Source organism: Leptosomus discolor, chromosome Z (genome assembly GCF_034619465.1).
Source record: "Leptosomus discolor isolate bLepDis1 chromosome Z, bLepDis1.hap2, whole genome shotgun sequence".
In the NCBI taxonomy this organism is placed as follows: Eukaryota; Metazoa; Chordata; class Aves; order Leptosomiformes; family Leptosomidae; genus Leptosomus; species Leptosomus discolor.
Window position 1 is genome coordinate 79,676,429 of NC_141419.1, and position 13,869 is coordinate 79,690,297.

At 37.9% G+C, this 13,869-nt stretch overlaps 1 protein-coding gene across 1 annotated transcript in view; it reads left to right on the plus strand.

The window, feature by feature from the left end:
- The window catches only part of CPLANE1 (ciliogenesis and planar polarity effector complex subunit 1), a 60,266-nt gene that overhangs the window by 26,202 nt on the left and 20,195 nt on the right, over nucleotides 1-13,869 (plus strand). Inside the window, exons 25-34 of the mRNA XM_086480159.1 lie at nucleotides 28-961; nucleotides 4,459-4,622; nucleotides 5,546-5,682; nucleotides 6,250-6,332; nucleotides 7,523-7,605; nucleotides 9,067-9,135; nucleotides 10,642-10,834; nucleotides 11,456-11,713; nucleotides 11,908-12,651; nucleotides 13,529-13,713. Coding sequence (XP_086336285.1) covers nucleotides 28-961; nucleotides 4,459-4,622; nucleotides 5,546-5,682; nucleotides 6,250-6,332; nucleotides 7,523-7,605; nucleotides 9,067-9,135; nucleotides 10,642-10,834; nucleotides 11,456-11,713; nucleotides 11,908-12,651; nucleotides 13,529-13,713 — 2,850 coding nt within the window. The remainder of the gene's footprint in view (nucleotides 1-27; nucleotides 962-4,458; nucleotides 4,623-5,545; nucleotides 5,683-6,249; nucleotides 6,333-7,522; nucleotides 7,606-9,066; nucleotides 9,136-10,641; nucleotides 10,835-11,455; nucleotides 11,714-11,907; nucleotides 12,652-13,528; nucleotides 13,714-13,869) is intronic.

Consider the following 13,869-nt stretch of genomic DNA (forward strand, 5'->3'; position numbering starts at 1 on the left):
ACACTGCTTATGTTTGTTGTTTTACAGGGATGATGAACATCAAAGACAGGGAGAAATAGGTACCAAAAGTACCACACGTAAGATAAAAGCTGTTAATGGGAAAACAAAACATAAAGACAAAATACATGGAAAAGACATGCATAATCAATGTAATTTGCCTATAGTTGGTGCATGGGAATTTGAACGTGATGATGATGAGTATGTGCATTTTTTAGAACTCTTTCTGAGTTACATTCTTGAGAGAGACCTGATCAAGTACAGAGACCTTGGAATTCCATTTCTTACTAGCTTTTCTGGACTTCTTCAAGAGCATGAATTAAACTCTCTCCTCTTTGATGTTCAGACAACACTAAAACGTCGACAAGGCAAAACTAGAAGCCAGAGTGTGTTTAGAGCAGGGTCTTGCTATACTGTCGCGCTGGCATCTTGTGATCCTGAAACAGTGTCTGTCTACAGTGAAAATCAAAATATTTTGGAAAATCCAACCATTGTACAGTCAGTTGTACAGACAACAGAACCATCTGTGCGTAACCTGATGAAAGGACTTAATGAAGGATTATTTGGTTTAAAACACAAGTCAATTTACAGAGCTCAGGGTGACAATCAAGGAGTTGCTGTTGCACCAGCAGGCCAACCCTTTCCTAACCACAATTTCTCTAGCCTGCAAAATCAGGCAACTTCTAAATACATTTACAAAACTGTTGATAGAATTGATAATGTACCAGGAGAAGAACTAGCTATAGAATTAATGGATAAGTTGAGAAATATTGCAAAATTGCTTGAGTGGATGATCAGATGGTCTGATAAAAGACTGTTCTGTGGTTCCAATAAACAAGACTCCTTGGAAGAGACTGTCCCAATGATACATGTGAAAACATCAGCAGCTGCTGTCCTTACTTCTTTGTGGCTGTTAGAACAGCTATACAGAGATGGATCTCAAGCAAAGAGCATAAAATTTAAGGTAAGAAAGGGGTTGGGGTAAGCGTCTATGAAATGTGTGAGTTAGTTATGCCAGTAAAGAAAATTACACATACCTTTCACCTCATAGTTCTGTTCTCGGTAAAACCTTGTATATTGATGAATAGCCTTTCCTTTGAGGGTTGCTAGGAAAAGAGAAACATTCCAGGAATACTGGAATTCAGTCTGTGAGAAGACTTTAGTTGGAGATTAAAGTTCGCTTTGGAAGTCCTCATTTATCTAGATACCACACTATTTGAGCAAATTTCTACACAAGTTCAGCCATTGTGCCTAGCTTTAGACGACGTAGAATCATAGAATGGTTTGTGTTGAAAGGGACCTTAAAGGTCACCTAGTTCCAGCCTTCTGCCACGGGCAGGGACACCTTCCACCAGACCGGGTTGCTCCAAGCCCCATCCGACCTGGCCTTGAACACTGCCACGGAGGGTGCATTCATAGTTTCGCTGGGCAACCTGTTCTGGTGTCTCACCACCCTCACAGTAAAGAATTTCTTCCTAATACCTAATCTAAATCTACTCCATTTAAGTTTGAAACCATTACCCCTCATCATATCACTATGTGCTCTTGTAAACAGTCCCTCCCCACCTTTCCTGTAGGCCCCCTTTAAGTACTGGAAGGCCGCTAGAAGGTCTTCCCAGAGCCTTTTCTTCTCCAGGCTGAACAACCCCAACTCTCTCAGCCTGTCCTCGTAGGGGGCTTGCTTCAGCCCCATGCTTGTCTTCATGGCCCTTCTCTGGACCTTCTCGAGTAGGTCCATGCCTGTTATGCTGGGAGCCCCAGAGCTGGACCCAGTACTACAGGTGGGGTCTCACCAGAGCAGAGGGGGAGAATCACCTCCCTTGACTTGCTGGCCACACATCTTTTGATGCAGTGCAGGATGCGATTTGCTTTCTGGGCTGTGAGCGCACATCACCAGCTCAAGTTCAGTTTTTCATCTACCAGCACCCCCAAGTCCTTCTCCCCAGGACTGCTCTCAGTCAACTCATTGCCCAGCCTGTATCTGTGCTTGGGGTTCCCCCGACCCAGGTGCAGGACCTTGCACTTGGCCTTGTTGAACTTCGTGAGGTTTGCAGGGGTCCACCTCTCCAGCCTGTCCAGGTCCCTCTGGATGGCATCCCTGCCCTCCAGCATGTTGGCTGCACCACACAGCTTGGTGTCATCGGCAAACTTGCTGAGGGTGCACTCGATCCCACTGCCCATGTCGCCAGCGATGTTAAATAGTAGCAGTCCCAATACTGACTCCTTAGGAACACCACTCATCAGTGGTCTGCACTCGGACATCGGGCCATTGACTGTGACTTTAAGTGCAACCGTCCAGCCAATTCCTTATTGACCAAGTGGTCCATCTGTCAAATCCATGTCTCTCTCCAGTTTAACAACAAGGATGTTTTGCAGGACAGTGTCAGATACTTTGCACGAGTCCAGCGCCAGATGACCTCAGTTGCTCTTCCCTTATCCACCAATACCATAACCCATCATAGCAGGCCACCAAATTTGTCAGGCATGATTTGCCCTCATTGAAGCCATGTTGGCTTTCACCAATCACCTCCTTACTTCCTATGTGCCTTAGCACATTTTCCAGGAGGATCCACTCTGTGATATTGGTGGGCACAGAGGTTAGACTGCATGTAGTTTCCTGGGTCTTCCTTTTTCGTTTTTTAAATATAGGGGTTATTTTTCCTCTTTTCCAGTCAGTGGGGCCTTCTCAAATGTGATGGATAGTGGCTTAGCAGCTTCATCTGTCAGTTTCCTCAGGACCTGCAGATGCATCTCATCAGGTCGCATGGGCTAATGCACCTTTGAGTTCCTTAGAAGATCTCGAACCTGATCCTCTCCTACAGTGGGCTGTTCTTTCTCCCAGTCCCTGCTTTTGCCTTTTGGGACTTGGGGCGTCATGGCTGGAGCACTTGGCAGTGAAGACTGAGGCAAAAAGTTGTTGAGTACCTCAGCCTTCTCCGTATCCTATGTAACCAGGTCCCCTGTTTCCTTCCAGAGAGGGCCCACATTTTCCCTAGGCTTCCTTTTATGACCAATGTACCTATAGAAGTTTTTCGCCTTGCTCTTGATGTCCCTGGCGAGATTTAATTCTGTCAGGGCTTTGCTTTCCTAACCAGATCCCTGGCTGCTCAGACAGTTTCTAAGTATTCGTCCCAGGCCAGCTGTCCTTGCTTCCACCCTCTGTAGGCTTCCTTTTTCTGTCTGACTTTGTCCAGGAGCTCCTTGTTCATCCACACAGGCCTCCTGGTGTTTTTGCCTGACTTCCTCTTCATTGGGATACATTGCTGCTGAGCTTGGAGGAGGTGATCCTTGAATATTGACCAGCTGTCTTGGGCCTCTCTTCCCTCCAGGGCTGTATCCCATCCCATCTACCAAGCAGGTCCCTGAAGAGGCCAGTCTGCTCTCCTGAAGGCCAGGGTAGCAAGCTTGCTGTGTGCCCTCATCTCCGCCCTAAGGGCGTTGAACTCGACCATCTCATGGTCACTGCAGCCAAGGCTGCCCTTGAGCTTCACATTCCCCACTAGCCCCTCCTTGTTGGTAACAACAAGGTCCAGTATAGCACCTCTGCTCGTTGGCTGTGCTACCCCTTGGATAAGGAAGTTACCATCAACGCGTTCCAGGAACCCCCTGGATTGCTTGTGCCCTGCTGTGTTGTCCCTCCAACAGATATCAGGGTGGTTGAAATCCCCCATGAGGACTAGGGCTTGTGGATGTGATGCAGATACAATCTGACTGGAGTATAAACTAGTTAATGATTGGTGAAAAGTGAATTTTGAATTTCTGTCTAGCACTGTTACACAGAGTTGGAGAATGTGTGTTAATATAAAAGAAGAGATTTGCCAGAAGAACTTGATGAGTATTGTTCTTTTTTGTGTCTGGGGACAACTGGATCACTTACCCTCTTTAATTAAGTCTACATGAAAGGCTTTGGAGGGAAGAGTGTTGGGGGGGAGTGGTGTCCTTGAGAAGGCCCTTCTCCCAGATCAAGAGATTTTTGTCTTGGTTTTGGTTTGTATTTTCTGTTTTCTGACAAGTGCCACTTACATTACACTTGCAACTTACTGCCGAAATTTGGTGCGTGCATCCAACTGCATGATTACACGTGGCTTTTTAGTGATTATTTTAGAGTTTTGTGTTATGCATGATGAAGGCCAAATCTTATTGTGTACTTTGTATTGAGTATATTTAATTGCCACGTATCATCTTTGACAATTGATGCTCAATTGATGCTGACAAGTTTCTCTTATTTCATGTTTCCTTTGCATAATTCAGAGGACCTATTGTTGGATGCACTTAATGCAAAAATGGGCAAAACTCAGGTTCCACAGACAACTGTAAATCCAGAATTTCCCAGCCCTATAATATAAGGATCTGAAGTTAAGCCTAAAAATACTATATGAAATCGTTGGGTTTTTTTCCTAAAGTGTTGGTTATCTTTTTTTTTAACTAGTGAATGTTCATTATTGTTATTATTATTGATAGAGTCTGGATGAACAATATCTGAAAGAATTTGCATCTCTATCAGAAGCCCAGTCTAGGACAGAGAAAGAAAGTGTTATGGGTGAAAACTCTTCCATATTGGCCAGTCCTCCTCCTGATGTCCAGAGTGTACAAGCCTATGATGATCTTTGTGCAACTGGTTTGGGGTAATTTTTTTTTAACCTGAGAACTCTAGTTGGTCATAATTCCTCAGTTAAGCAGCATGCCAGTATGAAGAGTTCTACTGTTACTACTTGTTCTATAGATGTTTAATTTTGAGTGGAAAGTCAAACTCGTGCATATTGTTCACAGTTGCATGAAGTAGATTAAATATTCTCCCTCTAGGTAGAAGACAATGTAGCTGTTGCATATGAAGGGAATTGTACGTGGCTGTTTATTACAAACTTAGTGATGTGGAAATGGAATCTAAATTCTGATACAATTGGTATCATGGTTTTCTCAAATCATGTGTAATTTGCTTTGTGTTGAGATGAGAGTTCACACAATCAGGTTTTTTTCCAGGTCTGTAGTCTAGCTATGTTCATATGTGTGCGTGTCATAAAAATGCATGGAAAAGGCACAGTTCTGAAGATGGAGATTCCTTAACCTGAAGTCCTTTGTAACATTTTTCTTCCATTGTCTGAACTAGAGAAACAAAAGGTCTTTGGTATTAGTGTTCTGAAACATTATTGGTGTCTTCTCTGTCAATTTTTTTTTTTTTTTAATAAAGGAAGTTTCTGTGAGGGAGACAAATGTGATCTTGACCAGCTGATTTTGAAGTCACGGTGCAGTTTATGCCTTCCATTTTTGGTAGATCGTATGTGTTGGTTACATTTTTCTGGAAATGGCCCACCTGGAAGACTGTACCATTAATGTCACTAAAATGTCACAACTATACCGAAAAATAATATTAATCTTGATTTAAGTGAATATTGGAGAGAAGATCTGTATGAACATTGATTATATAACAGCCGTTTTTATTTTAGAATTATGCACTACCCTGCAATCTGAGAGGAACAGCATACTTAAACTAAGTCAGATACTTTGATTATTTCTATTGTTCATTACCTTTTGTAATTCCAATTACCAGATTGTCTACAAAGTCAAAATATTTTGATAAGAAGGAAATTAATCATGAGAATTATTCTGTACCTGATGTGACTGAAGATCTTAATGAAGTGGGACCTCTTGTTCCGGAGGAGTTAGATGTAACATCAGAAAGAGAAGGTTTGTTTTTATGGTATAACCTTTTACTATGGTCTGACATATGAAACAGAGTTTTGGCTGAATAGGATTATGTATTCTTCTGTTTATTTGATAAAAAAATGGAAATAAGTTTTCATTGTTCTATTGGAATTATTATTGTATCCGTTTTATATTATAACTAAATTTTATATGATTGCTTTCTCCATACTTTCTGCTCAGTTTTTAGTTACGTAATTTCTTTTTGCTATAGAGAAAGGACAATGTATAGTAACTTATCTCATTTGCTCATTTACTTTGATTCCAAAAATATTCATGCAAATGTGTAAAGTATTATTTGAAAATTCTAAGAGCTGAGTATGCATAGGTTAAGTTTATCATATTCCTACAATGAAAATAAGCTTTTTTTTTTCTTCAGGTGCTTGAATCATCACTAGTAATAACACAGATTTTGCATTTGCCAAGACATCTCTCAACTCCTTTCTCCTTACTAGGGAAAAAGTGGACTAACGTGATCAGTTGACAAAAGTCACATAATAGTGCTGTATGTCGTGTAGTTTCTAATTTAGAGTAATTGTGTTTATTTTGTAGAGCTGTTTGAGGAGCCATATGAAACTCCAAAGAGCTCAAATACCTCTGTGAAGATCAAACCTATAGAACATCAAAGAGGAAAGGCAAGTTACCATTTTACATGGAAGCATCAAATTATTATGAATACTCTTCTCAAAATATCCGGAGTTGCTCAATATACTTAAGAAATTGAGAGCTTAAAGTGTTTAGGATTGTTGAACTTTTTTCACCTCCTTATATCAGTAACAAAAGTCGAAAGTAATTAAACAGTAGTGAAGTGAGATCTGCTGTGAGCACTTTTGAAAACTGAATCATTGTTTGTAAACCTAAATGTATCTATGTCTATATATATAATTATGTATATATAAGTTACATTAAATCTATGTAATGTAGAACACTACATATAAATATAGAATATTATGCACACATACATGTAAATCAAAAAAAACCAAAAAGAGATGGTCGTCTGGTTAATAGACCAGATTTTTACATGTATTTTGTTATACTAGAAAGCTGTATTAACAACTTCTTTTTTTCGTTAAAAATGTGTGCTGTCTCTGAAGTTGTCATAAGGTCATTAAATAAAGACTCGACCACTTGTTTGCATGTTTGCTTGTTTTTAAATTAAATATATAAAGATGTTTATTTTGCTTCTGTCTGGAAAGTCAGAACTCAGTCTGGATCTGTAAATGAGACAGGTTTTTTCATGCCTCATCTTTGGTCATAAGTCTCCTTTCTTTGAAATTGGCTACGTGCTATTATGCTGAAACGTGAATTGCGATGCTGTCAGTTTACTTGCCTGTAGGACTCTACATTCAGTGCCGTTAGTGGGATTAGAAACAACAAATGTATTGTGGTCTTTAATTGTACAAAGCATTTTACTGTAGTGACTCTGTGGCATGTGTAAAGTCCTGTATTTATTTCAGTTTCTTAATTTGTAAATAGTTTGTGTATAATAGGATTGTTTCCAGATTTTCATCTTTACCTAGGGGGGTGCAAGATTAGCAGAGTGTATTTCCAGGGTACTTACATGGATATGAATTTGAAACTAAAAGCTTATAATAATGACTTAGAAAGAAAGATGCTCAGATGACTCATTAGGCTATCTCCTTATTTCTCATCTGTATCTGTCCTCCGATAAGTATGTAATCTTGATTATTTTTCAGTCAGATTTTTTTCAAGTGCCTGATTAATCAAAAGTATGTTTGCGTTAGGTTAATAAAGTAATACTTTATTGAAGCAGAAGGGGAATATAAATATTTACTAAGTTCAGATGCATCTTTTTACGTTCCAGCAGGTCTCAATTTCAGATGTAGGTAGTCCCCAGGAAGATCAAAAGGCGGAAAAAACAAAGGAAGGAAAGGCTGAACAGAATGCGTGAGAGACTTTTTTTGTTGTTGTTTTAATTTCTCTTTTAACTTTTCTTAAAAAACTAAGGTAGTTTTGTTAATTATAGTATCCAGTGAGGTCTCAGTGGGTTCTTGCTGATGTTTATAGCAAGAAACTCGCAGTTTGAAACAAAATTTCAGTCTTCTATTTCACAAGTACAGGCATTCCGTGTATACAGAGTGCTGGGTGGATGAGTGGTTATTTTAGAAAAGATAATTAAAGTGTATTTTCTATCTGGCAAAAGGATATAGAATAACTGGAAAAGCGTTCAGATACACAATTCCTTCTCCAGACCTGAAACAGGAGCGGCATCTTCAAGCTAAATACAGGTGGAGAGCTGTTATTCTAGGAAATTTTAACAGTTAATTTGTTATATAACACAGAAGAAAGAGAGACTGGTGTCTAGGAAGCAGGAGGTGAGATAAAAATAGATAGGGGCAATAAGCTTCTTAGCTCGTGAAAGAGTGAGGGATGTATTTTGCACAACTTAAGAAATTTACTTCATTATGATCTTTTAAAAGCTTTATATTTTAAAATATCTCTACATTTATAATGTAATGGATATAAAATTATAGAAACAGTCCTTGAACCTGATTGTCACATTTGCATAGATTACTGCTCAGTTTGATTTCTCTGAAGTTTTTCAAGGAAAGAAACTGTATATTCTGTAAACACAGCGTTCATTATGAGGCATCTTGGTTTTTTGAGATTTTTTTTGTTTGTTGTGATGATAGAATAAGATCAACCTGTTTTTATTACTTCAGTTGGCTTTCTTTTTGAATCCACCAAATTTTTAGTAATGAAACCTTTTCCTCTGATAATACAGTGCCTGAATGTCTCAATTTTTAGAAAATATTGTGGTGGCATATAAATAAATACTCCTGTGTATATATAGTGTTTGTGAAAAACTTTTAAATGGTTTAGTTTTAGAAAGAATCTTCTGCTATTTTTAACTGATACAATATTGTTTTGGAAGAAACAAAAATAACTGCACATGAGATGCCTCTCAAGGATTTCTTATGATACTGGCTTCTCTTTTTTTAGGAAAGTAGATTATAATGATGTTAGCAGTATTGCTTAAATTGGATTTTCTCATCTTTTGTCCACTCAGCTTAGCCTCTTTTTTTGCCTGTTGCATGTGTTGAATATCCAGAACCTTCTTAGCACTTTTGTTTGAGTTGGTTTCTGATTGCTCAGGAGACGAAGCATGAATGTCAATATTTGCCAGCTCAAATTGCAGTGTAAGGCAGTAATTGAAGCAATGCAGATCATTATAGCTCTGATCAGGTGGCTTTCAGGTACTTTATGTTGTACTAATTAAAATATTTTTTCAGGAGGTGATCAATAGATACAGACACACACGTGTATATAAATGTAATATGAATTTAAATTAAACAGTGTAACAAATTATTGCAGTATTTACAATACTCATTTTTTCTTTCTTTATAGCATGACTGAGGTTGTTACTAGCACCATTTCTCGCCCATTCTCTTTAGAACAAGATACAGAAGTTCCCAGGTAAGATAAACCTATAACGTTTTATACAATAAAAAATGTACTATCCCTATTAAATTTTAGTCTGAGGTAACATGATGTGTAGATTCAATTACAAAATACTTGCAGGTATAGTATATTATACCTGCAAACTGTAGTACTAAGTAGCCTTTCATGAAACCTTCTTGTACTATAATCCTTGAGGATCATACGCTCTTGCATATTGTCCAGAATATCACATGAATCAAACATGTTAATTCAGAGCTACCAGATTTCAAGAGAAGTCATACTTTTGTTTTCTGGTTCCAGACGGAATCACTATAATTATATAGTACTACTATAGAAGATAGATTGTTACATAAAACACCTAAACAATAACATTATCAGCTTATATTAATATTTTTATAAAATTAATAAAGTGTATATGTCCTACAGCAACTGCTAGATACACATAAATATATACATAATATTTCTATAAACAGGGAGAATGTTGGAATTGGGAAAAGGGGTCAGGAGTCAATCTCAGGCTTTCACTTCTAGAACAGTTCTCTGTGAGTTTTTTTCAGTTTAGAGGAAGATCTGAACTATGCATCTCTTTGTATTCCATTTTCATGTGTCTCTAATCTGATTTCCTTCTTGAGTTTTTTCATGCCATCTTTTTTTAAAAAAAAAAACTTTTGTCAGACTTTTAGGGTTTTGGGCCATGCTTACACATACTAATTGCCTTCCAAAAGATTTCCTGTGCCCCTTGGCACCTGTTACATAGCCAAAACCTTTTCAGTACTGCTCATTAGGTTTATGCTTCTGTTTCATCACATACTTTCAGGCCATCCTGTTCAGTTGTGAAACATCCTCCAAAGGCTGCCTGTACCCCTAGCAATGTCAGCATTTTTCTTAAATAGAGAAATGTCTTTTGTGTCAATTTCTGTTGGTATAGATAAAGTCCTTCTGTTTCTTTATAACTTAATATAATCCTAACCCTCTCTTCTTCGTTTAAGGACTTCATCTACTTAATAGTCTTTACCTATCAAAAGAGCTAATTATCTCTGAGAAAATCCAGTATATTATATTATCTGGTAATGTTATTTTAATTGTGTTCTGATCTATAATTTTGTTGTTGATTTTTAATTCCAAATAAAATTGAATTTCTCGTCTCTCTTATTTCAGCTAATAATGTACTTCTCAATTTTCCATGAACTGATGGTTTTATGACTAACAAGGCCCTCTTTCTGTCAAACCGTTGTTTTCTGCTTGTATCTGTAGGGAAGATAATATTTTGGATACCCTTGTGACTAAAAAGTCAGATAGAACTTATGTCTTTACTACTGTTTTTCATTCAGTATATTAGGAAGTGTTAGGAAAAAGATGTCATACATACTCTCCAGTGAACATTGTGCAGTGTTAATTATTTTGTTCCTCCAGTACCTTTAGAAGACACCTTTAAAATCTTCTGGATTGATTTATGACAACCTCATATAGGTGTTCTGAACTAGGAATGTTTTTCATAGTTTTGTTCTTTTCCTTCTTAAGTAGTACAGAGATTTCTCTAAGTGATGGCCAGCCTTTTCAGACTGTTGTGTCAACTATGTCAAGTGTTGCCTCCAGTACTTCCATTTGTACAAAGCAGCAAAAAGTCAAGGAAGAAGTCCCTACAGAAGAGAAACTAAACACATCAGAAACTGTCAGGCAGATGCTCCAAGATGAAATGTTTAAGTTAGTTCAGGTGAGAGCAACTCATTATTGAAAGCAGTGTTTACAGTACAAACTGTGTTATTTGAAGCAGTGGAGATAATTACTGCTTTAAAGGTATTCTGTGTGTGGTTGTTTTTGAAAGAGATTTCCAGTTCCATGTAAACTACTGTGAAAACTTATTTTGACTTAAATCTTGCTTTTGATTCAAGAAAATGAGTTATGTAATAATATTGAAAGTTTGAGTGTGGTTTAGGTCACATAACTCAGTGCTATTTCTATAATAGTGTAGAATAGGAAAAATTCTGAAGCTGAAATAACTTTACAACTATACTAGGATTTCATCTTTGTTTGTATATTAAGACAATTTCATGTGACCTTACATGCACCTAAACTTCACCAAAATACTGAAGGAATGTCTTGCTTTAGCATAACCTGTCTGTGGCAGGTATTGAATATATCTTAAAAGAAAGTCCAGTACAATAAACTATCATTCAAATGAGTCATTATTGAAACTTTGGGATGTTGTTTACTTTGTCACCTATATTAACAGAATAACGAACAGTTGTAACATAGCCTAGGCTATGCTAATTTTTGCTAAGATTCCTGTTAAAGTTGTTTACAGTGTTAACTCTGTATGTGTGTGTGTATCCAGCTACAGCAAATCAACTTCATGAGTTTAATGCAAATAGTGCAGTCATCCTTTGCCAACCTGCCAAATGTGCAACGAATTTTACAACAGCATCAATCTGTTCACCTGGAAGGTAGCCAGCCTGCACACACTGCTGAAGGCAATGGCTTTCTGAAAACACAACTGCCCACTCAAGAAGATAAAGGAAAACCTGGTCAAAAGAGCTCTGATTTTCAACCAAGGAATAGTTTAAGAGATAAAAGCAGCAATGGCCATATAAAAGTAGGTGTATCAAAGTGTCATTTATGAAGACTATTCTGTGTATCTGATATGTTATCTGTCCTGTTAAATTAGGAAATGGTTTTGTAGTGATTGCTGTAGACAAAGAAGATTTATACCATTTTTGTGCCTATTTAGTGCATGGTTGTTATTTCAAGGTACTTGTAAATCCTGTTTTGTTTGCTTTTCTGATTTAGAATCATCTTGATGTGAACGTTTCTTTAAGCCTGTTAGAAAGCCACAGCAAAGAAACAGGATTTATGCCACCATCTGAAGATTTGCATTCTTCAGCACCTACTAAACCATTTCATCTCCTAGCTCCTTCCTCAGATGCCCGGAAAACACCAAAGCTTATGCCTATTGAAAAAAAACTGAATTCCTCAGATGGATTTCCTTTGCTTAAGCTTGAATCAGGTTATCATTTCAAACCAGCATTTTTACATCCAATAGAAATGTCATCAGCTTTTGATAGACCACCCCCAGTACCACGAGTAGCTTGGAGTTCATCAGATTCCTTATGGAACTATCAGTCATCATACACACCAAGAAAGAGTATGTCAAAAGATGTGAATATGAGTAGAAATGACCCTGAGATCCCCAGGCAAATGCATGAAGAGGAAAGGTGGGCAGAAACGGTGCATAAGGCACCTCACAGTCACCTGAATCTAGATCAATATGAAGGTCAGCAAGAAGTTTCACCTCGGCAGCAGTTCTCTGCAAATGTGAACATGGACAAAGCGCTGATCACTTGGAACCCTGCTGGTATTCCACTGTTGCACTTGCAACTTGAGCCAGTACCTAGATTTCCACCAGTTGTAAGGCAGCCAATCAGTACTACGTTAATACCTGTTAAACCTGCAACAAAGGAGACTGACTGCAGAGGAACACTCCAGCACACAGGAATATCACTACTCCATGCTAATTTACCTCAAAAAAAGAAGGTAGTGGATTTTAATAATATATTCTTCTAAGTTGTAGGGTTTTTTCAGTTTCATGGTTTTAGTCATCAAAAATAAGTTAATGTTTCCAGACTATGAAATTTGGAAGTGTTTAGCACAGCTACCAGAAGGCATCTGGAATTAAGGTACCTTCTTATTGGCCTGTCAATATAAGGCAGGCTTCAAGCTTGGAAATGTTTTTAACAACTCTAGATTGATTCCACATTCCATAGTTCATCAACATTCAGCCCATTAGCAATGAGTGTAAGGAATTTACTATCTAAAATATTGAATCATATTTATGTGGTAAAAATAGGTCTGTTTTTACAGAAATTTAAATAGAATTATTTGCAGAAATACAAAGAATGCGGTAAGAAATCCCTTTTTGTGAGGGGAGAAATGGAATGCTAAAAGGCATGGTAAGACAACCTTTCCTTCTGGATGTTGAGAACTTGTTTTGATGTTTTGAAAAATGTTGTCTGGATAGACTCTCACATTCCGGTTGAAAAGAACGGAAATGTTTTTCCTTGAAAGGTGCTTCTTCAGTCCATGTCTACATTGTGTGGTTCCTACCTTCATCCTCAACTGCATACATTAGAAATGCAAATACTAGTGAAATACATTCTGTGGACAAAATTCGTATCTTTCAGTTTACTTTCAGAAAAGAGTTTACGCATGCACACATTAGCTGAGATTCTGGTCTGATGCTGTTAATACTACATTTTCACTTTCTCTACAAATTGCTAGAGGAGTTGTGTTTGTCTAACTGGACCTGCTCTTTTCATCCAGTCTGACTGGGGTTCCCCCCCCCGCCCCCCCCCCCTCTGCTTCCTGTATCATTGTTTCATTTTTACCTCTTTCTCTTTCTGAACACTTTCAGGCACCAAAACTCATTCCACTTCAAGATCTCATTGAATTTGAACAACGCCACCAGCATCATACTGTGCCCAGTACTTGCCTTGGACAAGCTCAAACTGAACCTACCCAGTTACTAAAAATTGATGTTGAACCATTTGAACTAAGAGATGTGCAGAATAATAGAAAAAGGCAAGACAAACTTTTAAAGTGGGTCTTCATTTTGAAAGACTTACTGGTAACCTATACTTTCTAGCTTTGAAGTCAGTGGGAGTTTCTACAGCAGCTTCAAATAAAGTGGGATTGGATGCAATTCTCTTGGAAGAAAATAAAACAGCAAATATTAGTAAAGACAAATCAAAAGTA